The sequence below is a fragment of the Ornithodoros turicata genome, chromosome 5 (genome assembly GCF_037126465.1).
Source record: "Ornithodoros turicata isolate Travis chromosome 5, ASM3712646v1, whole genome shotgun sequence".
Lineage (NCBI taxonomy): Eukaryota > Metazoa > Arthropoda > Arachnida > Ixodida > Argasidae > Ornithodoros > Ornithodoros turicata.
Genome location: NC_088205.1, coordinates 66,442,015 through 66,469,410, shown reverse-complemented (window position 1 = coordinate 66,469,410; position 27,396 = coordinate 66,442,015). Strand labels below are relative to the sequence as shown.

At 46.3% G+C, this 27,396-nt stretch overlaps 1 protein-coding gene across 2 annotated transcripts in view; it reads right to left on the bottom strand.

Annotated features, from left to right (window-relative positions):
• The window catches only part of LOC135394615 (putative polypeptide N-acetylgalactosaminyltransferase 10), a 211,154-nt gene that overhangs the window by 48,519 nt on the left and 135,239 nt on the right, over positions 1-27,396 (bottom strand). For both annotated transcript variants that reach the window (XM_064625446.1, XM_064625444.1), the window contains one exon: positions 2,695-2,930. In XM_064625446.1, coding sequence (XP_064481516.1) covers positions 2,695-2,930 — 236 coding nt within the window. The remainder of the gene's footprint in view (positions 1-2,694; positions 2,931-27,396) is intronic.

Genomic DNA, 27,396 nt, shown 5'->3' with positions numbered 1-27,396 from the left:
GACTATTTCATTTTTACTGTACATTGATAGGTGGAGCAATCTCAGTCAGACAAAGGAACGTGCCTGTGCTGGCACACAGGCGATTTCTGTATTTTCTGCGATTTCTGCCTGCTTTTCAGGCATGTACGCCTTGACAAGGCATATTCACACGCATATGTTGTCGAAAATTACAGCAGAAGTTGTACTGCCGAAATTCTGCCACGCGTAATGGTGTATTGAGAAGCACTGGACATGACTTTCACGAATGTCCCTCACGCGCTTGCGAGTTGCGACTTGCAAGTCACCAGGAGCGTATAGAGTTATGCTTCCTCTGTTTACAGCATTCTATTTACTTGTATGCTCCAGTTTGATAGTTGATTCTATGTTTAGCAGTTAACTTTATTTCGCTTCAGTCAGATCTATTTCATAAATTTATCTAAATGATACGGCAAAAGATTGTAATAATTCGGGTCCTATAGTACCCGAATTATTATGGAAATAATTTTAGTTTCCGTTTCTGTTTCAAGTACTTTGAGTGTGCGATATCCGTTTCTGTCACCGTTACCGGGTTATATTTCCGCTAAAAAACCTTTTCCGGTTCAGTTACCGTTTCATTTACGTTTCCCTGCTTAAATTCTTCTCGTGCACCATCATTTAACCTTGAAATTCACTACAGTGCGTGTGCATTCATTAGCTTTCTTCACATTTCTTTCTCTCTCTCTCTTTCTTTGGCTTTCGTCTTATGCTTCGTGTAGCTGTTCGCTAGCCCCTTTCCGCGCTCACAGAAAGGGAAAAAATATAAATGACGTAGATACGGCTTCGAACAGAAAAAGAAATAGCTGTGTGCGAACAGCATTCGGATGTAACCCCCTCCCCCTTTTTCCCCCTTATTTAGGGGAGAGGAGTGGGCGCCGATGGGGAAGACAGAGAACATTTCTAAGTGAAGGAAAAATTGATGAACGACCCCTTTGTGGAACGGGAGGTGAAAAAGTGATATCATTTCGTCAGACGAACGAATAATTCATTCAAGCTCCTTAGTGTCGTACATATACCTACAATGAAGTCTAATGAATTTCGACTTGAAACGGCATTTCCATTCTCGGTGCTGGAAAGAGACCTTGTTAACGCCTACGCAATTAGTGCAATTAACGAATTCAACGCGCGAGTTGGAGGCTCGCTATTACTTGACGCCTATCGAATATTATATGATACATTCTCTAATTAGTACGGCCCTGTAATTAATAGGCGATGTACGTTACTATAAAAATACAGAAATATGATAGGCACAATTTTTCGTCGCAGAATATCAACAGGTCACTCCAAAGGTGTCGCTTGGGTGTTGATACGGGCAAATAGTTTCAGTTCTACGCGGGATAGTGATGCGTAAACATATGTAAACATAATCTTGAGTTAGAAGAGCATATACGATGAGGGCGTCGATCAGGACAAAGCGATGTTGTCCTCATTGTTTTGTATCCGTACATTCCACAAAACTCAACGAAACCTAACCTCTGTACACAGTACACGAGCTTGCTTGCACCGTTTCAATTTCTAAAGATGGCGTTACCTTGAAACCAACATGAAAGGAACGGGATTCATTGGCTGCGTCGTTCGCGGTTTATGAGCGAGAGAAACCGCGCTTTCCCTCTTCTTCTCCTTCCCAAGAAGGCCGACAATGCCGGAGAGGATTCTCATTGGTCGCCACAAGCGAATTGCCCAATGATCGCTGCAGATCGTTTGAGGAGACCAGTCCGAGGCATCTCCCCATTATCGCGCTTCTTGAGAAAAAGAGGGAAAGGGAAACTTTAAATTGCTGTTTTTCTTTTCACTCTATCTTCTTTTCGTGTGCGTGTGTGCGCGCGAAGACATATTCGGAGAAGAGCAATTTTTCCACTTTAGGGTCCCTTTAAAAAATTAGGTCCGCATTGATTAGTTCACCGCCACGAAGTAGAAGCATTTTCCAAAATATGCAGATTTTTTTTTTCTTTTTTTGAAGGGCGAGTGCAGATTGAGCACCTTATGGTCATCGTCGCGTGTATTACGAAGCTTTTGGGACACCCAGACACTGGCCGTTGGCGATTACCATGAATGCTCATTAGCGTAGTCAGGACCTTCGAAGAGGCCGCTGGAACCTTACCTACCACATCCGCGATCTGAGCGAAGGGTCGACGATACTTTTGTGATAAATATGGTTAAGACACGAGACAAGGAATACACAGACGATCACAAACAAACTCTCGACACAGTAACGGGTTTATTCACAGTCAGGAACTTTCAACCGGAACGTCCTGAGTGTGCATAAACCCGTTACGCTGTCGAGAATGTGTTTCTGATCGTCTGTGTCTCCCTTGTCTAGGGATTTAATCATTTTCATCATGTATTACCAGTTAGCATGCGTTTTGACTCTATTCACGATACTTTTATGGCACGCACTGCACGTTTGAATGCACATTTGAATTGCGTCTTCTTTGTCATGTAATGTTATTACGCTGTGAGTGAGACAGCAAAATGGGAGGCAGTCCTAGGTGAATGTCAATTCTACTTTTTTTAAACCCTGTATAAGACATAAGAGGGTAGTAATACAATCCCCATGTGAAGCATAGTTGTAGAAAATAGGATGGAGGGTGCACGACCACTTTAACTCTGTGGTCCTGTTCTCACTGCGCGTACAACTTGAACATTGCTCCGAAAACTAAAGTGCAAGATGTTACTTACCCCGGATGCCTAATGTCAGGTAGTGACCTGTTGAGTGCAATGAAGTCGCTAACTAGGGCGTTAAAACCGTTCACTTTGTACAGCGCGTCTTTCTTGTCTTCCATGCCCGGTGGCAGATAAAAAGCTGCTCCTTGCTCTCCGGGACCTTGAGCTTTCGACTCTCGAAGCATGAGTTCCCTGTCGTGCCAGTCTTTCTTTCCATCGTTCGCCGTCACCACTTCGCTCTCTGATTCTTTCTGCAATGACAAGAAGGGATGAACGTTATAAGGATCTATGTGCAAAAGGCCTGAATCACGGCAATAAACGCGAGTCTTCCATGCGTTCCGCTTCCACGATGGCTCGTCTGGTATGGCAGTCGCACGTAATACGCACGCGTCACCAGGTTACGAGCCCTGCAACCAGTGTCGTAGGCGCGATGTTGTATATTTCCTTTCTACTCCAATTAGCTGATAGCGTGAAGGGAGAAAACATTGAGCTTGAGCAAAACAAGCCGAACATAGAACGATGCTCCAATTATGTTGCCAAGGCCATATTTGCCCACTTTAGCTCTACACCAGCTTGCTTGAGCGCTGAATATCGCTTAAAAAGCGAGTAACAAATCTAACAGGGACTGCTTTCAATACGCTTGTCTTTCAATACAGCTGGCTCATACGTCTAGTGCAACACGGTATGTCCAAGCACGACTGTTGCGCGGTATACAAAATCAATAACGGTTTATGTATTTTACTTCAATCATTCAATCGCATCGGAGAAATTGCATGTGTACCTTGGAATACGGTCCTCTCGTAAACCTCACTAAGGAGTCAGAATCATGCCTACTTATAACGAAGTCAACGGGACCAGGAGGAAACTGGATACAAATGGCAGTCCGATATAGCAGGAAGCCCCACGGAAACAGCCACAACAGCCTTGGAAGCGCGCAGAAGCACGTGATAGTCTTATTCAAGTTTATTCAAGCAAGGAAAGCAATCTTGGGGCTTGAGCACCTCGGCAAACTTTCAATTTTAGGCGCAAAAAAAAGAAAAAGAGGCGAGCTGGGTTTCCCATACGGATTCCTGTTGGCTCATCCTTCGCAGTAAGAAGGGTTCGCTAGCAATATATAACTGGAATAATCCGGCTAGGAACGCATGTATCTCAGTCGGAACTCGTAAAGCTTCGAATAAGGCTGTTTCGTTATAACGAGGCCCATCGTTATATCTAGAACACTATCTCATGCCCACCGTCAAAGATTCTGGTGTCCGAACATGTATTAAGCTAGCAGACGGTACACTGATTTTTTTTTATTCCGTGTTAGCGCCGCGAAGCAACTGTGGCTATGTGCGGCGTACAGATGTGGACAGGTGGAGAGAGGACAGCAGGAAGGAGTGGGGGACATAGGGGTTAGTATGCGCTCTGGGTCGACTTCAGAGGGAACCGCGCCGACATTCGTCTGGAAAGTCTTCGGAAAACCCAGGGAAAAACTCAGACAGCACAGCCGGAGGCAGGATTCGAAACCACCACCTCCCAGTCTTCAGCACGACCTTGGCTACCACCAACCAGCGGGACGCCTTAACTCGATCGGCCATGCCGCTGGTGCAGAATGAGATTAGCCGCTCGGCAAGACGCTGCATTAACTCATCGGGGGTGTGACTCAATGTGCGACCAGTTGTCTCTCCTAGATGTCGTCACTGAGGAGATATCGAAGATCTAGAGCACAGCCTTCTCCGTTGCCCGCACTACCAACCTTTCAGAACCACACATTCAGCTGGGCTCTCGCCCTCTCACCACGTCAAAATTGCTTGACCCATGACCAAATCCAGCCCACCAACGCTCTGCCCTCAAAGTACGGACACGGTAGGACTTCGGTCCTCACTCTGAGGCGACTCATTCCCCACATCACCACCAGCAATGGGGTAGAGTATCGCCCCTGGCAATGAAACTCCCATCATTAAAATAAAGTTGTTGTTAGCAGAAAATATTGTAAAATACACTTTCAAGTCGCTTAAACTACGTAAAAATGCCAAGATCAGGGCAAACAATACTGCTGTGGAGCCACAACTCCATATTATATTTCCTTCAGATCTAATCCAATCCAATACTGTCGTATAGCATCTGCATGCGTCGTATCGGCTGGAATAAGTTGTACATCGTACGTTTCCTTGCAGCTCAACTTTCATGATCAAAGCATCGATTTTTTTCTTCTTCATTGTTTATGTTATCAAAGTGGCACTTTCGATTAATACCCCTGTCACAAAGAAAGTGGAATGTCATTCCCAGCGAATGACATTCGTTCCGTGTCACACTATGAAACCAAATGGCAATACATGCGAACGAGTTCCCCGAACGCGTTCGCTTTTTCCCCTCGCACCGACAGCGTGCCCTTGCAGTAGAGAGGTAGCGAAAACAGCAACGATAAAACGTTTGAAGAAATCAAGCACGGAGGAAAAGTTGTAATCCAATATTTCATCACGAATTTAATAACGTTTGACACGAAGGAAGGAAGGCGTAACATTGGTTTTAGGCGAACTACCCTTGTTCCCAGTGACCATGTTACCAAGTGTGGTGCAGACAGGCTACTTGTCCTTGCCAACTAAGCGTCGTCCAAAACGCCACGCTTTTGTGAAATAATCTAATAATTCGCTAGTTTCGAGAAAAATAAATAAAAAATACTACTGTACTCGTATAACGCTTCATATGTTCGGCCCCGGTACAGCTTGGGTCAAAAGTTTCCGGAACACTGGGGGTGTCGCGTTTTTCTCTTGGAGTGATACCCTAGCAGCAACCAAGAGCGGACACACATACTGAGAGATTGATAGCACAGCCAGTCATCCGTTTCTTATTCGATCTCTTTGCGATATCTAGCACGGGACACCTCCGATGAAAAAATACGCCATTGCCGTGTTCCGTAAAACTTTTGTCCCAAGCAATACCTTAATTATCTACTCGATGCAATACAAACGAATGACATTCGCTGGAAATGACATTCAATGAGGCTTGTGAAGTGACATCATGTTTGGTCACGTGACATTGGAAAACCTATTGCGGCAGCGGAGTCACAGTAGGTAGGCATGCCGTGGGTTGTTACGGCATGCCATCCTATTACGAGAGAAAATTGAAAAAAAAAAACACGCTGCTGCCTTATTCGGCATCCCCATGCGCCTCCTGATGTTCTCCCATGTAACGTGGCTCCAAGGCGCGCAAAGGCTGCGCGTGACGTCATGTGCACAAGCCTCATTTGCCGTGCGGCTGGAGTATAACAGTGCGTCTCACACTAAGGTTTAATCGCGCGAGCAAAGAGAACGTGCTCCAGGCCCGTTGCGACGACTCAAGACTTTGGGCTATCGCCGCTGCTGCAGGCTCGTTGTCCAATTAGGTAGAGCAGAATCCCCGGGGCCCTGGGACCCCCGTTTAATGCGAGCCTCAAGCAAACACGAAAACGTGTTCTGCCTGCGCTCTTAACGACCTTCGACTAGAAATTCATTCAGTCGGCATGAAGAAGAAAGAACGCGTGTTCTCATTAGATAGAGAATGGAAGTTTGCGACGACCGCTCGAATTGTTTCGGGCACTTTCGCATAAACGTTCGCTTTGTAATTTAGAAAGTCGAATTATGTCAACGGCGCGCTATGGCTTTTTTTAAATTTATTTTGAATCACAAAGGTGCATAGAAAGGGCAATAGCGCGTATGAGTACTGTCTTATTTTTAATGAGAGCGTAGTGCGTATAATTAATAGAATTTATTACGTGGGAGAAATGCGTAGAGCCGTCGACGAGTAGCGAAGTTCGAGTCGTGAAAGAGGGTGGTTTATCTCACGTTATTTTTCGCTTTGAAATGTGTAAGCCTAGGAGTAACACCGAAACAAGCAGGAGTTGATTGAATGAAGTTAAAATTCCCGGCGTTCTTTTCTGGGATGCAAAGGACGCGGCACAGGCAAGGGAGCCAGTGAGTTGCCGAGGCAAAGTATTGCAGACGTCTAACCACAGTCTGAAACGGCTATTTTCCTACCATAAAGCAGGTACCGTTCAGCTATCAGATATTCAGACTATATGAAGGCCATAACCATAGGACAACCATTTTTAACCATAGGACTACGACACAAGAAACAAAGGTAAATGACAAAACGAAGAAACCGTGTAGATACCGTAGCGCCGTGCCAGCAATGCATAATTTTAGCATGAGAAGCCTTATCCGTGGGTGATAGACCGCCACAAACGGTGGCAACAACCCTGCACGACGGCCTTTCTTTTAATCAAGGGCGAAACAAAAGCTCGGTCCCGTCCATTTCCGCTGTACGTGATGCGAATCTCAGATGGAGACCACGTGAATTCAGCACTGCAGGCAACACCAGCCGTTGAAATCTCCTAGCTATCAATTTTTTCCCCTTCTTTCACGCAGGGGATTGGCGAGTTGTTAATGTCTTCGGTCCCAAAGTTGTTTGCGGATGGTGCTCTGCGTTAGGAATACTAATAAAGAACCGCACTGGAAAGGATATATTGTCATAACGTGAATGGAGCACGCAAGTGGCACTGAGCATTGCCCGAAAAAACCTGTTTCATTCGTCAAGCAATCTATTGTGAGTTATCACGCACAATATTTTCGCTGCACGGTTTCCTGTATCTGCGCAATTAAATTTAGATAAACGTCCTGAAAAAAAAAACGACCATGAGCGGTGTGTCGTGACCTTGAAGGCCCGCCCCTATCGCCTGGCGTGACGCAACCAGGTCCGTGTGACGTAGTATCACCATGGCGAGCAGCCGTGGGGTCTTAGTTCCCACTGGAACCCCATCTGACACGGACACAACGCGGCGCCACCTTCAGCGAAACTCTCCTCGTAGCGCAATGACGTCAGCACACAGCTCATCCACTTACGGGCTCTCTGAAGGAGGGGAGGGGTTACAGGGTGTTCACTCGCGCAAGACCCCTCTCGCACGCCATAGAACAGCTGAGACCATAGCAACTGACCTCTCCCTGTTTGTAAACAAATGACGTCATAGTGTTCGACAGCGCCACCACTTTGGACGAACAAGTGCCCATTCATAGAACCCATCCCTCCCCTTCCGAACTGTTTCGGTTTCAGTCTGCCTACCAACGTCATGCGGTCTATTGCGTAAAAGCGTATGTTACTTGCGGCACACGCGCCGTTTCCAAACAATTTATGGAGGAGGACTCTTCCTCTAATACAAGCAAGCTTGCAACTTGGACGCTTCATATAGATAATCGTTCTGCTGTATGTTGAGCGTTTTTTCAGCAATCGACTTTCAAACATTGCTGCGCAAAGCAAAGCGGACTCCAGAAGCGCGTCATCCCTGAGGCGACTCGCGCGTCATCTATTAAGAACGCAAGCAACTAGACGATGCATCAGGCGAGGCCATGCGTGTTTCTCGCGAGTGCAGCACACATTCATTGTCGAAGGTGCACGGTTTGTGTATACCGTACCACAAGAACGCAAACCAGACCTTCGTATAAGTCATCGGATGCGGTACAGAGAGCAAACGACGCACAGACGCGAAGAGAGAGAAAGGCCAACAGATGGCGCAGATCGCACAAATACTTCTCACGCAGGCTCGGAACTCGCACGTTACAATCGTTGACAGTGTAAACTGAACTTCTCAAGAATTGCTGTTGTTCTCCAAAAGAAACTAATGGTAAGTAGTAACCCGTCTCAAATACGTTACGTTGTACATCAATATCACGCGACGTCTGTCTGCCAATCCAGGGCCGACTCCAACTTTGTCCTCTGCGAACGTTGAGGGTCGCCACCTTTCAGTTTATAAAAGTGTTAAAAATTTAATTAGTGCGAAAAATATGAAGAACTGAGAGGTGATGGCGCGTGCGTGCGTGCGTGCGTGCGTGCGTGCGTGCGTGCGTGCGTGCGTGCGTGCGTGCGTGCGTGCGTGCGTGCGTGCGTGCGTGCGTGCGTGCGTGCGTGCGTGCGTGCGTGTGTGTGTGTGTGTGTGTGTGTGTGTGTGTGTGTGTGTGTGTGTGTGTGTGTGTGTGTGTGTGTGTGAGGGAGAGAGATATCACGCAGACAGGTTCTACATGATGGTATCTTGAAACAGTGTGGTTATATTTCACTTTACATTTCCTTTAAATAATGGTTACGATCGGTAACTCGCTGAAGATCTCCCTTTAACCATTACACGCACTGTCGTAAAGGCATCATTGGCGAATCTTTCTTTCTTCATCCTCCGTTTGACTGATAACGGCAGAAACAGAAATCACAAAGCACGCCGCATAGCATTCCATCCGCGTACATTGTCTCCCCGTAGAATACAAAGTCAACTTGCCCACGGGTGGGTCCTCCCCCAATAGGATACAAGAAGTCGCTGCGCATGCATCTTCAAGTGAACCCTTTGCTAGCTAAGCTTCTGTTTTTCTTCATAGCACTTGTCTCCTTCGCACCTTAAGAAGACGTTTCATCCGTTCCCACTCCCCTGTCCTTCAATTCTATTCACGTCCACCCCCATGAAGCAACAAAGCCGTTCTCACCACCCTCCTTCAACACACCTTCGTCAGTCTGCAATCAAGCATCAGAGGCCCCCGCGCCCTCCAACGCTGTTATCTCCCAAATCAACGTCAAAGTTACGGCGATCGATACCACTTGAGAAGCGGCGTGCAACAGAACCTTGTTGGGGCATCACCGCGGAAGAAAAAAGAATAGGACCAGATAGCATCACATCGGACGCTATCAACGGTCCGACCAAGAAGGGCCCTCTGGAAAATCGTGCTCTGAAGCCAGAAACGAAACGGATTCTAGTTGGAAAATAAAGACTTGAAAGGGCATGAGGCGGAAAAGAGTGCAAGCGGATCTATAGAGATGCCGCGCCACGTTTTACTTTTTTTGCCGTCGCCTTCTCCGAAGTGCGGCAGCATTTTAGGATGCTGCAGGCGGCAGCGACGCTGTTGCCTCTGTGGTGACAACGGCCATGAATATCAAGTGAGGACACGTCCCTTCGGCATTCACGCTTGCTCGGGTAATGTGAATGGCGATGCGTATGTATGTATGTACATGCGAATGTAAGCGCCTTGTGGGAACGCCTTAGGAGCAGACGGATGCGCCTTATATTTGTGAATGTGATATCGAAATCTCCGACGAATGTCGGCACAGTTCCCCCTGAAGTCTGCTCAGGACGCATACCAACAACCATGTCCCCCACTTCTTGCTGCTGTCGTCTCTCCATCTGTCCGCATCTGTACGCCGCTCGTAGCCACAGTTCCTTCGCGGCGCTAACACAGAATTTTAGAGAAACGTACCCCAACGACACCGAATATCTAGTGGATGTGTAGAGGACGCCTCTCCGAGGCATACCATCATCGCCGGTCGGGACTCATGCAGAGGGACACCACCTCCTCTACATTTGGTGACCCGAACTACGAACACCTCAGTTCGATAAACAATTAGGCCTTTTACCATCCCAAGTTTCGCAACAGCTTCACCGGCATGGTGCTGAGCATCCCATCCTGGAAGCCTCCCGGCCCAACGACACCCTGCGTTCTGGCAACAGCCGACCGTTCAACTGCGACTCGTCTCCTTCGGACCGTCTGATCCACACGCCATGCCCTGGTCAGATTTCCAAAGGCCTCCTCTGCTCGCTAAGACCACAGGTGTATTGCACACGCCATATTGCAAAGCATGCTCTTCCGGCACACACGCGCTTCACAGATGGAGCCGCCTTCACTCCTGCCGCATCTCGGCACTCTTCACCGCTCCCAACGCTTTTCACTGCCGGCCGTGACACTCGAGCCTTACGCTCACTGGCCGGTCGCGCAAGTGGCAGCTGACGCCACGGAACGCTGCAGCCGGCGTCTCGGCGTCTCACCACGGCTCGCATAGCCTCGCCTCACTCACTGAACCTGGGACTCTCGAGCTTCGGCTCCCGTGCCGGTCGCGGCACCCCAGGACCACGACACCGAGTGCCTCACTCTTTCCCGCTCGTCTTTAGCTGACGGATCGTTGTTCCCGTCCTCACCACCTGTGACGTGTCGCCAACGTGTGCCGTGCCATGCACCTGTTCAACCATGCACGTCATCCACGGTCGCCTTCGCTGTCCTCCTCCAGTGAACTCGTGGGATTCATCGCCGCCAAGCGTCTGAGGGGGGAGTGGCGGACCGTGGACAACGACGAAGATGGCCACGCGCCTGGAGCACCCGCTTCTCAGTTCCACCGGCGCGGCCATGGAGATAGGCCACCGTCATCGCCTCTCCGTGGCATACGATCAGATGTACGATTAATGTCGTAACGTCCGTGGTCGGATTCGTCTGTCTGATTGATATCACTCTGATATCCAGCGTGGCTGACGAAAAGAAAGCGCGGAAATGATATCCTCAGGATATCCAGAAACGGACATAGATGGTGACCTATGCCCCAACAACACCTGGCAGTCGTAAGGATATCCGATGCACGTCTAAAGCTGGATGTTAATTTTTTTTTTTTTTTTTTTTTTAGATTCAAGCGGTGGATGTGACATATTTAGTGAAATTAGCATTTTTGCACCGTTAGTGTGGATCAACAGTTCTCAAGCGGCTTCTGCTGCTTTTTGGCGTACCACCTTGTTTTGTGTTTGACACAAACAGAAATAAATGAAATGAAATGAAATGAAATGAAATGAAATGAATTGAGGAACATGCCGTGACTGAAACCGGAATCTGGAATTTCATCATTTTCAGAACACAACTGACAAGAAAAAGTGACGGTAGCTGTGACAGTAGAATCCCCCTCACCAACGGTTCTTGTGCCCTATAAACGCGACTTTCCTTTTTCGGAAACACCAAAGAACCGGCATAGTGGTGTTTCTTGGAATATTCGAACGTGGCAAGCGTGCACAATACGTCAGCGCAAAAACACAAAACGAACAACGAACGATGAGAGCCGATAAATTGAGCGGCTCTCCCGTTGGAGAAGTCGAGATTCAAGAGATTCTAGGCGTAGAATTGACTGCGTTAACAATGAATTTACTGTAGTCCAACAATTTCGTTTAATTAATTGAACTATTCACATTAGTAATATAGCGTGTGTACTTTAAAATTAAGAATATATTATGCCAGCTTTATGAGGAGCATTAACTGGAAGAAATTTCCATAAAGTGTCCCTCCCTCGTACGCTCTAAAAGTCCCTATGAATATCTCTCAGGCGTCCCAGAGGACTCCTCCTTTCTCTCATTTGGACATGCGAGCGTACATATATTGGAAGAAACTTGTTATCTCCAGGATATCCCAACATCCAGCTTGATATGTACATCAGATATCCCTAGGACAGCCGTGTGTTGTAGGGCTGGATGTTTGTCGGACATCAAAGATGGCTCCCCCTTTCTCTCACTTGAACCTGTGAGCGTACATATATCGGACGAAACTCGTTATCCCCAGGATATCCCAACATCCAACTTTTGACGTACAGCAGATATTCATAGGACAGCCTTGTGTTGGTGGGGTACCGACATCACACGTTGGTGAATTAATTCATGAGTTGTCAGTTCTTTTCTGACAAGAGAGCACAACGTAAGGCTCTCATGTTCGACAAATCAGCAACCAGAAAGATATCATTCTGAATGGAAGTTCCTTCTGAGCGTGTCGTGCGGCCAAGTTCTGCCTTTAGAGTGAACGCGCACACGCCGGAAGGTGTCCCTGTAAAGCGTGCTTCGCCTGCATAAGACCGCAACATTGCAGGAAAGCAGGCTTTTGATTCATCATTCCTAGCTTTATGTCGCAAGACAACTATCATTATGGGCTAAACTTTACAAACTATATGTGTGGCGTTCTAGACAGCACTTCCCAGACAGCCTTTATCCCGAACATTTTACCGCTTGCCCTCGAAGCACACAAATGAGAAGCAAATAAAGATACCGACTCGCCCTCTAAGTGAAATGTGAGTTGACACTCTGCGGAAGCGCTTCAATTCGAGCTTACCAAGATCGTTCAGGAAGTTTCCCACCAAATAACACCCAGGATCCAAGAAAGTCGATAAAAGAGCTTACCGAAAGAACAAAGCACCCACGCTAAAATTGGACCAGCTCCGTTGCGGTCCATTTGCCTAAACCCCCACCTCCCTCAAAGCTGAAAAAAAAAAAAGGAAAAAGTATAAAAACCCTTTCCGAGCGCAAATACACGAACAAGAAGCGTTTAGACGCGTCTCTCGAGATTTAGGGGATGCCCAAGGTTGCTCGGCCATTGGCACTGAGAGGAGGACGCGCACCGGAAATGATGCAGAAAATGGACTACGTCGCCATTGAACAGCTACGCTATATTATGCGCGCAGACGATGCAAGAAACGCCAGACGATAACGCGGACGGTGATACGATTAGGCCTCGGTGTACGTGCTTGGAGCGCCAGATAGATTGGCCGTGAACGTAAATGGACCTATAGTGCAGCTTGTGGAAGCGAAATCAATGTTTGCCGTTCTTGTGGATATATCGCTTGCCCGTGGACGAGATGATCATTCCCTGTCTTTCCGTCAGGAATTTCGCCAAGAAAACAGTTTGAGGATGTTCGAGGATGAATACACATGTAACGTCGCGGTCATGTACGACGCTATACAGGGTGTTTCAGTTAAATCCCCGGGCTAAATAATTCGCGAACCGGTGCACCAATCGAATAACTTTCTTTTTTACAAGTATCTGTCCAATACCGCCTACAAGATGCGCACCGCGTGAATGAGCGGGAGGCGCTCATTATTTAAATAAAAATGCAAATGAGTTTCGTAAAAAAGCGTAACTTCTAAAGCAGGGCGCTGTCGGTATTAAAATGGGTACTACCCCTTTTGGGACCTTCAGTGGACACCTTTCAGAGAAAAATCTGCCACCGAAGTGGGTCATTTGTTGCAGTAATTAATTGGTTTCGGTTTACGTATTTTTGTCGCGGCTGGTCGCGGCGAAGCGCAAAAAGACGCTCTTTCACTCCCTTATCCATCAATGAATTACGTCCTTACACCAATGAATTACACCAATGAATTACGTCCTTTTGCGCTTCGCCGCGACCAGCCGCGACAAAAATACGTAAACCGAAACCAATTAATTATGCAACAAATGACCCGCTTCGGTGGCAGATTTTTCTCTGAAAGGTGTCCACTGAAGGTCCCAAAAGGGGTAGTACCCATTTTAGTACCGACAGCGCCCTGCTTTAGAAGTTACGCTTTTTTACGAAACTCATTTGCATTTTTATTTAAATAATGAGCGCCTCCCGCTCATTCACGCGGTGCGCATCTTGTAGGCGGTATTGGACAGATACTTGTAAAAAAGAAAGTTATTCGATTGGTGCACCGGTTCGCGAATTATTTAGCCCGGGGATTTAACTGAAACACCCTGTATACTGTCGTGAATGCACCTGGATTCAAACTAAGAGGAGGAGGATGACAGTTCAGGAACAGCTCATACAATAACATTCTGGTCTTTATTTCTATAAAGCCACGTGACCAAGTTCTACTTCAAGCAGTTGCGTGCAGTTTAAACTAGACTGAGTCGCACCGTTATCTTGTTCTTACACTATTCAAAATCTTAGTTTCTCACCTCTTTCGAATTTTCTAACCTAGTCGTGTTTTACGTGTTGTACAGAGAAACTGTACACTACTGCACATAAGCATTAGCTCATTAGGCATTAGTACATGGGCGTTAAAAAACACTACGGTTCGGCAGTGTTCAAGGCGTGCCCTCCTCCTGCGTCTCCGAACCGTTTTGAAGTTCTAAGGGCATGGAACGGAATCAATTCTCAGTGTCACTTTTGCTTTGTATATTACAGCTGTAAGTAAGTGACAAACAAGCAAGCGGAGTCGGGTTATAGGATGTTTATTTTTATCGTTTACAGATTTTTTTTTATATAAACAAAGCTACGAGAACAGCATGAATGTCGCTTTTGCAGTTGAGTTATTTGCAGTAGTTTTGAGTTGAGGCCAGGCCTCTCCATCCTCTCCAAGAAAGTATGCAACTACAAGACGACTAATCACCTAAAACTCCTTAATTACCTGTTTAATTGGGATATTTGAGGCAAAAACTAGATAGCGGAATTAGAGACAATCCTCGTTCAAAGCCGTATTCTGCTTCCTAAATTCCAGAAAAAAGCGCGCGCCGTGAAATATCCATCGCTGAATTTCGGTATGCAAATGAGCCGAAACCGAAAGAGCATGCCTCAGGAGCGCTTCACCTTCGCCGACGAAGGCTTATCTGGATCGGAAAGCGGTTTATCGGGCCAGCATATCAATGACCTCCATCGCTTCCAAATCACGTGGCCTTCTGACGTGAAATGAGAGCTATATGCTCCCTGCGTTCCCCGGTCAACTTACGGTTTCGAGTTCGGCTCATTTGCATATCAAAATTCGAGGATGGATATTTCGACGCACGTGCGTGCCTCAGGATTTTTTAAACGTCGAATGTCTTTCAACGAGGATAGTCTCTCATTCTGCTATGGCCTCGGTGGCTCAGTCGGTAGCGTGTTCGCCTTCTGATCCCGAGATCGCGGGTTCGAACCCGGCCGAGGACGCCAGCAACTTGGTGGCAGGGTACAAGTTGCTTAGACACGCCGTCTTCCGCGAGGGACGTTAAATACGGGGTGCCGTGTGATGAGCTTTCATCGCACGTTAAAGAACCCTCAGGTGGGCAAAAGCAATCCACAGACCGACCGCTGTGGCGTCGCTCATGAGCTCAGTTGTCTGGCGACGTAAACACCCAATTATTATTATCATTCTGCTATCTCGCTTTTGCCTCAAATCTCCTAATTAGAGAGTTAATTAATGAATTTTTGGTAATTAGTCATCTTGAAGTCGCATACTTTCTTCGAGAGGATGTCCGGATGGCCGTGTAACTCAACTGCAAGAAGGACATGTATGCTGTTCTCGTAGCTTTTTATGAAAAAAATACGTAAAGGATAATAATAAGCATCCTGTATGCGCCAACTATTTTTCTTAGGAGTAAAACATCCTTATATTTCGCGACAGCTTAGGAGATTTCAATGCCACTTTCTTACCTAAATTCTGCAAAAGCATTAAATTTTTATGTACAGGTTGCGACATACTTGTCTAGAATCGAGAGCTTGCGGTTTACCCTGTCTGAAATCTACAGGTGTTGCAAGGATGTTTCCTCCGACTAATAAATACGCACGGTATGCTACCCAGTACGTGTTTCTTAGTCGAAACAAATAATCTTGCAAAGCCTCGAGATTCCAGGCACGATAAACCGTAAGCTATCGATTGCAGACAAGTATGTCGCAAGCTGCACATTGCTACTTATCGGTTTTGACTTGAGAGGTTTGCAGCACGCAAGTATTACAGAGAGACTCGAAGAAATAGCCAAGCTCCAACTGTTTTATGACTCCATTTCATACATCTCCTTTCATTTCATTTATTTCGGATAAATAAATGAAATGAAATTTATTTGATTAATGCTGTCCGATCCCATAAATAGTTCGCTCACTTGAGAAACGCGATTCGGCTTTGTACAAAAGCTACAGTATCACCTATTTTCCGAGAAACAACGCCCAACAATTTGTGCATGCACAATCCCACCCATGAAATAATCATATTACTGCACAGCAGTTCTCTGGCCGCCTTACGGTATTTCGCAAGTTGCCACCAGTCTCCTGCGAAAAACAAAACTGTTCGCATGCGATTTAATAAAGGAATGTGCAAGCAAATCATCAAAAATAAATTTTAAAAAAAGGATAAAACATATACCAAAAATCAGGATCTCACGCAATCGACATGGACTCACTGAGTACCCTAAGACTCGTGGCATTATTCGCACGCAATAGGCTCGTACGTAGGCTGTAGTAGATGTGACAGTAGCGCCCGGCGCGCTCAGCCCTGATTACATGAGACGTGCAGAGTAATGTGAAACGCGAAACGCAGCCGAAAAAAATCAATGGGCGGAAATTGCGTGATTCGCCTTCTCACGCACTACGTGGACAACGCGAGCTTAAAACCTAGTCGAAAGGCCACTTGACCGTTTAACGGGGGGGAATCCGCGCTTCTAATAGCGATGTGATGGGTGGAGATCGGTAAATGACGCAGTGGTGGAGATGAAGCAGAAGTACGAGAAGATCAGGCAGGTTAGCATCCGCGAGAAAGAAATAGCGGAGCGAACATGTCGGAATTTTGAAGATCGATATAGACATCGAAAAATGTATCAAAAAAAAAATATTAACAGTAATTTTTTTAAATAGGATACCAAATAGAGACCCAAAGAAATAGCGTCCTCGCGAATGTCGAGAACCCAAACCGCGCTTTCAGTTGGCCTGCGTTGCTTTCGCGGCCGGGGGCAACAATGAGTGTGAGTGCGTCGTCTGCAAAGGTGAAAAAAACATTGAAAACAACGGAAAACAAAACGGTTTCGTTTCACGATACCGATTATTTTTACTGTTAACGATGCAAGAGGAGATTTGTTTCTTAATTTCTTCATCGTTTGTAAGCAGTCGTTGTGTAGTCGTCGTACGTTGTAGTAGTGTTTGTAAACAGCTGTGGGGGCGTTGAAAGCGACGAACGGCAGCGCCCCACTCTGATTTATGAAAACTCTATAAGTCATGGGCAGGGAAAGGGCGCTGCATGCATTACAGCGCTTGCCTTTCGGGTCCCCTATTTCCACGCGCCCTATAGTCTAAAACGTCTCTAGAATCCATGGAAAAATCTACCTCGTTCCGTCACTAGAAAGAAACGTCAGAAAGACGACACTGCCGCCTTCAGAATTTTCCATGTTTTCCTTGAAAGGCCATGAAAACTTCACGCAAGGAGTAAAACTCACGGAGCTCTTGTGCAACGCCTAAAAGAAAATTGAGCCGGAAAATGTCAAGCCAAACTTCTGTCGAAAGTCTTTCGTCTGTTCTTTTTCTGTGGAGATTCCGATTCCAATGAACGCAGTTCCTCGAAACGTTCTGTTGCTTATTTTTTTGAGTTTCACTGTGCAGCAACAACTGATAGGAAAACTTAGCAGGTAACAGCTAGTGGAACTTTTAAGCCTATATTTACAAGTACCGCAACATAAACTTAATGCAAAAGCTTTTGTAACGTCTTGTACCGTTGCGCGTTTTTTATGATGTTATCCATGCCCGAATAATCCGCAAACTTCCGCCTGGGTGGCGGGTAAATAAAGATATGTGTCCTTTCTAGACTCTTAAAACATAAGTTCACGAGGTAACACACTGAAGGCCAACACACTGCGACAAACGATACCGGTACAACTCCTGCTTTGTGGAAGGTGTGGGGCCATACGTCTTTTTTGTGACAATTAACGTAACTGCATAAGCGTCTCCGACCTCGGTGAACCAGTCGGTCAGCGTGTCTGCTTACTGATCCTAAGGTTGCGGGTTCGACATCCACAGACCGATCACTGTGGCGCTAATCATGATCATATAGCTGTCTCGGAAAGCCACCGATTATTATTATTATTATTGTCGTTGTTGTTGTTGTAACTAAAAGGCGTACGCCTTCCGTTCTAAACAAATCAGAGGAGACAACGATGCCACTGAGGATGACGTTGCCAGGGCGCTTTTCGGGCGTAGCTTGCTGACCCACTCTTTGCGGGTTTCGATTTGGCGAGCCCCGAAAACGGCCTGACAGCCAGGTAATCTGTTTCTATCAGCTTCTGTTTCTGCAGCTTCTTCCAAATATGGGACTTCCGTGAACTCCAGTAAACGGGGGGAGGGGGGGATGCACAAGCGAAACATGCGTGACTACTGCCTCCGTGTTTACATGAAAGCAAACATAGCTTTCTTAACACGGGATTACAACGGCGTCCAATGGAAATCCAACATACGTGGATTCAACTCATCAACACAGATTCCGTTCACGCCCGGGTTCCTCTCTTCCTCCACTTCAACAAACTCCATCCTCCTCACCCTCCTTTTCTCTCTCCGTAACACTACATGTCCAGGGCGCAGAGGACCTAATTGAACCTGCGCAACGGCCATTTCCAAGTGTAGGGGGGAAGACTCGAGCACCCAATTAAAACGTCAGCACCCATTGCGAACCTCGGCTTGGTGATTACTTCGGTACGCTATGTCGAAATTCCATTCCATAGATGCAGGTGGCACGACGGGCATTTCAGGGCGCGACATGCCCGGCAAGCAGGGCCGGCTGAACAAACACGAATGCGGTGAACTCGTGAGTACAGACGGGATCGCATTTCGATCCTGCGCGAGTCTAATTTGCCAGTTCGCAAACACGCTCTCTGCAGCAAGCGAACGTGTGATGGGTTGTAATTGGAATTCGGAAAGGTTGAAAGTTTGAGAGCGACGGGAAAGGATAGTGAATTAGTGGCGTGCTTCTGTAAGGGACTTACACTGAAGCTTGGCAGAGGTGACTTTTTTTTCTTCTTCTTCTTCTTCTCCTTGAGGTGAACAAATGTTCGTCAACGTGAGGTGTTGTAAATGTTGCGGTATGACACACGCGTATACGTCTTAAATTGTTCAGGGTGCCCCTGGTGCCTATCGCACTTGCAAGGCGAACAAACGAAACCAACGAAAGGTCACTTTAAAATGCTGCAAATATCAAGATCAATATCTCTACAAAAAAGGAGGAAGAGAAAAAGGACAGCCAGAAATAATTCTACACCCGCGCCCATTCATTTTATTTTTTATTTTTCGCTCGTTCATATCTACTTCTTTTTCCTCCTTCTCTACTTTTCTTTTTTTTATGACCCCACCCACCCCGGAGTAACGCGAAATATTTACCTTAGTTATTGCGCAAGCGGGAGCAGTTCAAAAGCAAAAATCATTTTTCTTCTCCAGAGCAATATGCAAACCTGCGCGCGCCGTTACGCAAATAAAACGTTTTTCCCGGAGTTCGAAGATAATTTACATAGTTGACGGTTCGCAAAAGCGGCGAGAAACCATATTCTCCGTCGAAGTAGCACAGGAGCCAACGTTTCTGCGCGCGTGCAAAATGCGACTATATATATATATATATACCCTACGGAGCACGTGGAGTCAGTGAAAGTGAATGTAAAATAGAGCATTCCATTTCTTCGCAGTAAATAACAGCCAGCAAACCGTATCGCGTTACATTAAATGGAGGGGGAAAAAATGTTCTAAGCAGTAAAGAGAAGCCCTCTAGCGTCACCGTCAATCATGCCAGCTTGTGATATATACAGTCGTACGGACCCAGCCGTAAAAGGATAGTGAAATATCATTGGTACACGGTTCTCCGCTAAAGCATAAAGGCAAAGCTATAGCGCATTCGGAAAAAGTAGGCCGACTGTTTGGAGCAGTAATTTATTGTACTCCCGCGAAAAAAAATCGGAAGGAGAAAGTGGTTCCTTAGACGGTGAAGTATTGTGTTTTGTGCGCATTTTGATCGTATTTCGCCTGCAGTGGCGCAACTGGAGATGTGGATTTTAGCGATGGGAGAGTATTTTGACGCGTATACTGTTACACCTACACTCTTAAAAGGAAAGGGTGTGTTGTGATTCTTTTTTGGAGAGTACACCCCTGCCACATATATCACGCCCTTTGGAGTGTACGATTACTCTCCATTACCCTCGCTAAGGAGTCTCCTCACAGCTTAACTAGGGCAATGGAGAGTAATTGTACAGTCAAAACGGAGCGATACATCCCCAAAACGAGTGCACGGCGTCGCTGTCTCGGGGTGGGGGTGGGGGTCTCTTGGGTCAAGGCTCTGCGCGTCTCTCTGCCCAGTTTGCTTTGTTTCCGTGGGAGGGAATCTCTGAATTTTCCTGCCGATTCTATTACCTGTCTGCCGACGCGGCGACTCTCAAAACAGGACTTCATCGCATAACAAGCTCTTCACCAACCAGTCATCACCCTGAATGATATCGCCCCTCCTCTGATTCGTTGAACGTGGGATCCGTACGCCGTTTGGTGACATTTATGCGGTTGTGGTGTCACAAAAATGAATATGTTCCGTGCACAAAACTTTTACTACACAACACAAACTACACAACACACTGGAGGTGAACCATTGCACAAAATGCCTTTATCACACCTGATTTGTGGAAAGCATGGGGTGAACGCTCTTTTGTGACAATATAATTAGGCCTGCCTTCAAATAACCAATCAAATTAGACAAAATAACCTGTTCATAACGCCGAGCATGGAAAGATCGTTAAAACAACCACACCGATTCTGCGTGCCCCGATACGTTTAGGCTATTTAATTAGACTATTTAGACTATTAGACTATTAGACTAATTAGACTATTTAGGCTATTTACGTTTAGGCTAGCTCGTAAGTGTCTAATCCCCGCTGTATGAATCGATATGTGAAGTCCAATATAAACAAAGAACTTCTCACATATAGTTCGCTGACCTTTACTATTGAAACTTCACAATTCTAAATTCAATATCTTCCGCGCTTGGAACATACAATGCTGAAGAGGCATAGTACCTAGAACAAGTTCCCCAACTAGTAAAAGCTAAAAACATCATCGTGACGTTTAATGCCATGTATTTACACGAGTGACATTCCCCAGAATATTCCAGCGGAAGATACGAAAAATGTCATAGATCTCTGCTGTCAGTCGTGTCTTCATGTACACTGCTAAGTGTGGGAAATACCCTGCGAAACAGCCACAAGACATCCCGTAGCAGACGACAGGAACAGACGCTGTAGCTGTCGTCTGCTGAAGTGCGCAATACGCCACTCCCGATATTCCGGCACCGTGTGAATGCTCAACGTAACACCGGGCGGAACTGGGCAGTTTTTTGCTTTTTCTTCCACTAGAACCTTCCGCGAGGATGTCGCGCGTTTGAATACACGGATATTTTAGAACGTTTCCGGTCTGAGCACAAAGAACCCCACCCGATATATATGCTTTCTCCCACCGCGGCCGCCATTACTTTGATTCCGCGTCATTTCACGTCAGAACTTAACTCGAACCAGTGAGCAGAGAAAGCGGATTCCACCACTCTCTTCCACTTCGAAGCGAAAGCAACTTTGCAGCTCATTCAACCCGCTATCTGCGGCAAAAACTCCATATGTCCAAAAAGAGCAAAGCCACACTGCAGGCCCACGGCACACCGAGTCGGCAAACATACGGCGCACGATTTCGCCCGCAAAAACGCGTTAAAGCCGGTCACGCACCAGGGCGATCAGTTTTCAAACCGACCCACCTAATTAGCTTTGGCACACTGCGCATCAGCAGTGATGCGTGACTTCGCTGGGCACCCGGGAAAAATTCTTTCCGGGCAGCTGGAGAGAAAATTCCGCGCTGCGAATTCTCCTGGTTCGCTTGAAGAGTGGGAGAGTATTTAAATGTCGCACGCGATGGTAAGATTGCTGGGAAGGCATTTTTGTCGTTGGTAACCGCTGCACTAACTGGAACCGCGGAAGCGAACTGACGGCAGTGTTGCATGACATGCGCGAAAAGTTCGCTACGAGTACGACGTTGAGGTGTGCATATAGCTTTGAGTTACTTTCTTACATGGACCAAAAGAACGTACATGGTCGTGGTGGTGCAACTGTAGCGTGGATACCAGCACTGTCCGGTCCGATTCACGAAGCTGTTGTCTAAAAGGGTGCACATTAAAAGGTTCATTGTCTCCAATATAAACAAAGAACTTCTCACATATAGTTCGCTGACCTTTACTATTGAAACTTCACAATTCTAAATTCAATATCTTCCGCGCTTGGAACATACAATGCTGAAGAGGCATAGTACCTAGAACAAGTTCCCCCAACTAGTAAAAGCTAAAAATATCATCGTGACGTTTCATGCGACGTATTTGTACGAGTGACATTCCCCAGAATATTCCAGCGGAAGATACGAAAAACGTCATAGCTCTCTGCTGTCAGCAGATAACTGACTGGACACTGGAACTGACAGCAGACAGCTGTCTGCTGTCAGCTCAGGCTGTTATTTGTCTCGTCTGAAGAAATATGATGATTTTTTGGTACAAATTCGTCCGAAGAAAAGCCAATGTCACCCCATACAAGAGAATTAGTGTTGTCGTTGTTGTGTAATGCGCTAGTTTGCGATCACTCAGCGGCTGTCGAGAGAAGTTGGATACCAAAGGCGTTGACACTTGTTCAGGAGTGGCTGTCCGTCGCCATCTGCACTAGGATATCTTCAAGCTTTCGTGGACCCTTACGGTCAAGCAAACAACTTATTCCTTCAAAACGGCATTGATACAGTCTTTAACTGAGTTGACCAGAGTTCAGAAGCGAACCCAAAACCTGAACCGAAAACTAAGAAAAAATGTATGCACCGGCGGGAAACCGTTTTCGGAAACATATGTTTTCCGTTTTTGATTGAGACGTAAAATTGAACTGTTTGGCCCTCAAAGGTACGTAACGCAAGAACTCAAGTGCACAATACATGGCAGCAACAACGACAACAACAACATGGCATCCATCGGTGTTTGGGTAGGAAACTTCAGAAACCTGTATAACAATATGGCAGAGCGCAAGACGGGCTCCTTGTTTTTGTCTATAAGTCGCATGGTAGGACATTGTAACCTCTCTCTTTAAACGAATGATGGGTATTATTTTTGCTAGAATTGATTATATCGATTATATGCTTATTATTATGCTAGAATCAATTATACTTACACCACGTGAAACTGAACCGGTTCGAACCGGTTTCGAACCCTCATTTTTTACTGCTGAGCTGAACCGGAACTGAACCGTTTTCCTTTCTCAAAAACCGGAACGCAAAACCTTTCGGTTCGACACCCTGGAGTCGACGCTCAGCTACACAAAAACCTGAGCGCCAGTGCCAACTGCCTTGGTATAACAAAAAACACCAGAAGGACACTGAATATTGGCTTACAGACACTCCCTATTGCCAATATCTCTGAAGAGCAGACCAGCCACCCGTCCCGTGGCTGTTTCTTAGGTGCTCCACTAGGGGCCGCACTATACCGAAATCCATGGCTCTGGAACCCAGCAACACAGTGCCCGCAAACGATTTCGATGTATTCCGCTCTGTAAAGTCTCGTGGTGACTTTATGGGGATATATAAATTAATGATGAAAGTCACTGAAAAGGTTAGCCAGCTGTAGGACTCGAACCCACATCTTCTGGATTGCCGGTCCAGGGCTCTACCCCTGCCCTTCTATGTTGTTCCAGCCTCAGAACATCAGTTCTTTCATGTTCATCAATTGCCGCCTGCGTCGATCCCGTCCTATGAATGTGTGTGTGAGTGAGCAAAAATGTAAGAGTGAAAGGAGGATGAGTGAGAGTGAGTGGCTGGTTTGTCCCTTCAGATGACGCACCCTGGAAATCGGTGAGAAGGCGTGTTAACTTAGCTCAATTGGTAGAGCCCTGGACCGGCAATCCAGAAGATGTCGGTTCGAGTCCTACAGCTGGCTAACCTTTTCAGTGACTTTGATCTTTCATCGGTAATTTCTTAGGCAAATTGAGGCTGTGTATCTATTTGTCCCTTCTATGTTGTTCCAGCCTCAGAACATCAGTTCTTTCATATAAATTACACGACTATACCGCGAGCTATCGCTGCTGCCCCCCCCCCCCCCCAGCTGTGTAACCCTCAGTTCACGACAAGCAGAAAGCTGTACGTCTTACCAAAGCCGTCATTCGCTGCTCTTTTGTCGCGAAGCTGTCGCTCGAACGTCGAAATTTGATACAGTTCGCCGCATGCGTATAAGATTTACATACGCTTGTCTTCTCTTCCTTTTAACGACCTTACAGAAAAGGATTGTCTCGAAACCACCTCGCGCGTTTTATTTCCTTACGGCGATCGCACAGAAAATGCTCTCGAATCATTCAGTACCTCCGTTTTCAACGGTATACTGTCCGTACGAATCCATGTGAACAAATTAAGCTTTCTTTATACTATCATCGACCACGTATCCTGCGTAAATGCCGTCTGCATGGTATCTCCAGCCATTGCAAGGTAGGCCAGCAAAGCGTCAACTGCATCATCTCATAATAATAATAGTTATTATTGTTATTATTATGCGCCAACCACCTCATCCCATATTAATATTAATAACAACTTTATTTTTGTTTAGGTGCCCAAAAACAACGACTTGGGTCTTCTTATTGGTGCACCACGAAATGTTACCATGTTTCAGTAGGTTATGAAAAACACATACATTCAAATAGACAAAATGGCAACAAAGTTCCTAATGGCACTAATACTTTCATTGTTTCATTCCCCGCATCACCACCAGCAACAGGGTAGAGTATCGCCCCAGGCGATGAAACTCCACGTCATCATCTTGTAATAAAGTTGTTGTTTGCCACTAATACTTGTAAGAAACTCAAGATAAGGAGCGAAACTGTCAATGTCATAATAATCTCATAATATGCTCCCTAAATGGTAAATCATGATAGTATATAGAGGAAGACGATCGATATTCGAGGTTGAATATCATATAGGTAGAAATCGAGATAAGCTGTAAAAAAAAATTTTAGTGACAGAGTATTCAATCAATTAATGCAAAAAAAAAAAAAGAGCGAGCAATGCATTGCTCCCGCAGATTCCACTCAGTACCTCGGTAACATCATCCACAACTTTCGTCTGTTCCTCGACTGCATCCTACTACTACTACGAGTACTCCCTTCTTTCGGCATCACAACTTCAGCTAACTTTCGCGGGTAACTTATTTTCCAAACACAAGCACATGGAGTCGAGATGAAGTTATCACAACAACAGCTCCGCCAAGCATAGAGAACTATGTACGGAATCCCCCGCGGCGCATTCTGCCTGTCGGAATCGCCGACCATGTGTTGATTCAGTGGAGCATCGCTATGTCAGCAAACCTTCGACGGCAAAGAATCTAGTCCGTTACTGAGGGCAAGGTACGGGTGGACGGACACCTATGCCGCTTTGAACGTTCAAGCAGCATAAACATAGCACCGCACATTACCACGCTTCTCTCCAGATGGGCTTCCGTCTATTTCCTCACGTTGCTGTGATCAGCACCTTCATTGCGTGTCTATAGCAGACACGTACAGATTCGGATAAAAGTTTACGGAACGCGCGAGCGGCGTACTTTTTCTTCGGTGCGACCCCCTAGCGGCCACCGGAAGCAAGTAAGTTCACTGTTTCGGTGGGGTGGAAGGATGCGCTGTTCGCGACACACAGGGGTAGCTTCCACATCCCAGACACACCCAAGCCCGCAAGCGACACTGGAACTACCACTGTTTGTCGCTAACAGCGCACGCTTTCACCCCTCCGAAGCCGTGAACTCACCCGCTTCCGGTGGCCGCTAGGGTGTCGCACCGGGTGTCGCACCACTTTTGTGTTCAAAACAACTCTCCAACAAACGCCCTCTTCAAGGCTTAGAAACACCCCGCGATTAAAGCTCCACAATACACAGCGCAAACTTCCTTGGAAACCAAGTCCTCGATCTCGGTGGGATTTTCATAATACCTCATTAGAAATTCTAAGTCTAGATCGGAAGTATTATAAGCGGTCACCATGGAGATTCACATCTGTAATCCCGCGAATCAATACCTGATTCACTTTCATCGTCTGAGCTCTCTGTTTTGAAGTAGAAGAGAGTCGGGTTCATCGGCAGAGTATAGGAGATTTGCGCAACCGGGGGTCTGAAAGGTTACGAGTAGACGTGAGCGAATAATCGATCGTTACGCGTGCTACACTTTTCTACATGGAAAGGGTTATCATTACGGTTGAATTTTGGTTCGGTGTGGGCCGTTGGTTCGACAACCGTACACACCAAGAAAGAAAAAAACACAAACGTACAAACGTTTCTTGGTAGTACAACAGTTGTACTCAAAACAGCTATTTAGTTTAGTAGTATTTAGTAGCTCAAAACAGTTAGCAGTTATATAAACTGTTATTATAACATAATTATATACACTGTTTGAGAAAACCTGGATCTCGGCATCCAAGCGCGAATCCATCCATCCATAGCACTGCAGCTTCAGCCGTTAGGGCTACCTAGCGCATAGTAGGCGACGTGCTGTTATGTTACACGCGAGGTTTGTCTGCACGTGCCGCAGGGTAGAACTGCAGATAATTTCGACTAGCTTGGGTTCTTTTGACGTTCCGGAAATCTCCGAAACACGGTGCTGCAAGCAATGTTTGCGTCCCCACACTACTACAGTCCTTGGCCGGGTTTGAACCTGCGACCTGGAGCTCAGCAGGCCAACACGTTACCGAATGAGCCAACTGCGGCCTTGCTTGATAGGTGGAGAGAGGTCATGCGGAAGGAAGTAGAACAGGCGCGCTGGTTCAACGCGGCCCGTACAAATACTGTCGTTCTACTTGCATGGGAAGAAAATTCTACCTATCTTCTTAGAGTGTATAGGAGTAAATATAGACACCAAGGCGTCATGTAGTGATTGATTGATTTCAGCCATGTTATGGGTGGGTTTTCTTTCTTTCTTTCGATATTCAATGCTCCGATACTCGCGTTCAACGTAAGAAAGGCATGACGTGTAGTCCGTCAACACAACAGAGTTCCTCCGCCGGAGAAATAATACTGCAGCGCCACCGTGCGCTATACCAGGTGCTGCCGACAGGGCTCCTCTAGTTTCGGCGTCGGCGCACTACTACTTCTGACGTAGAGTGATGCGGCTACTATTGCAGCCAATAGGAATACGCGCAAATCGCCATTGGCGTTGGTTGATCATCACAAAAAGGTTGGATGCGAAAAAACATAAAACATTCCATTTGAATGATCTGTCCATTTCGCCTAATGGAACAAGATGAGTGATGTAAAATGAAAGCGTTCTTCTAATAACGCTTGGATGGCCGTACGCAAGTATATATATCTACGTTTATATATACATTTACATGTTTATTTTTTATTTTTTAATGTATAGTGAGATGTCGCACTCCCGTGAGGGTTAGTAGTGTATAGTA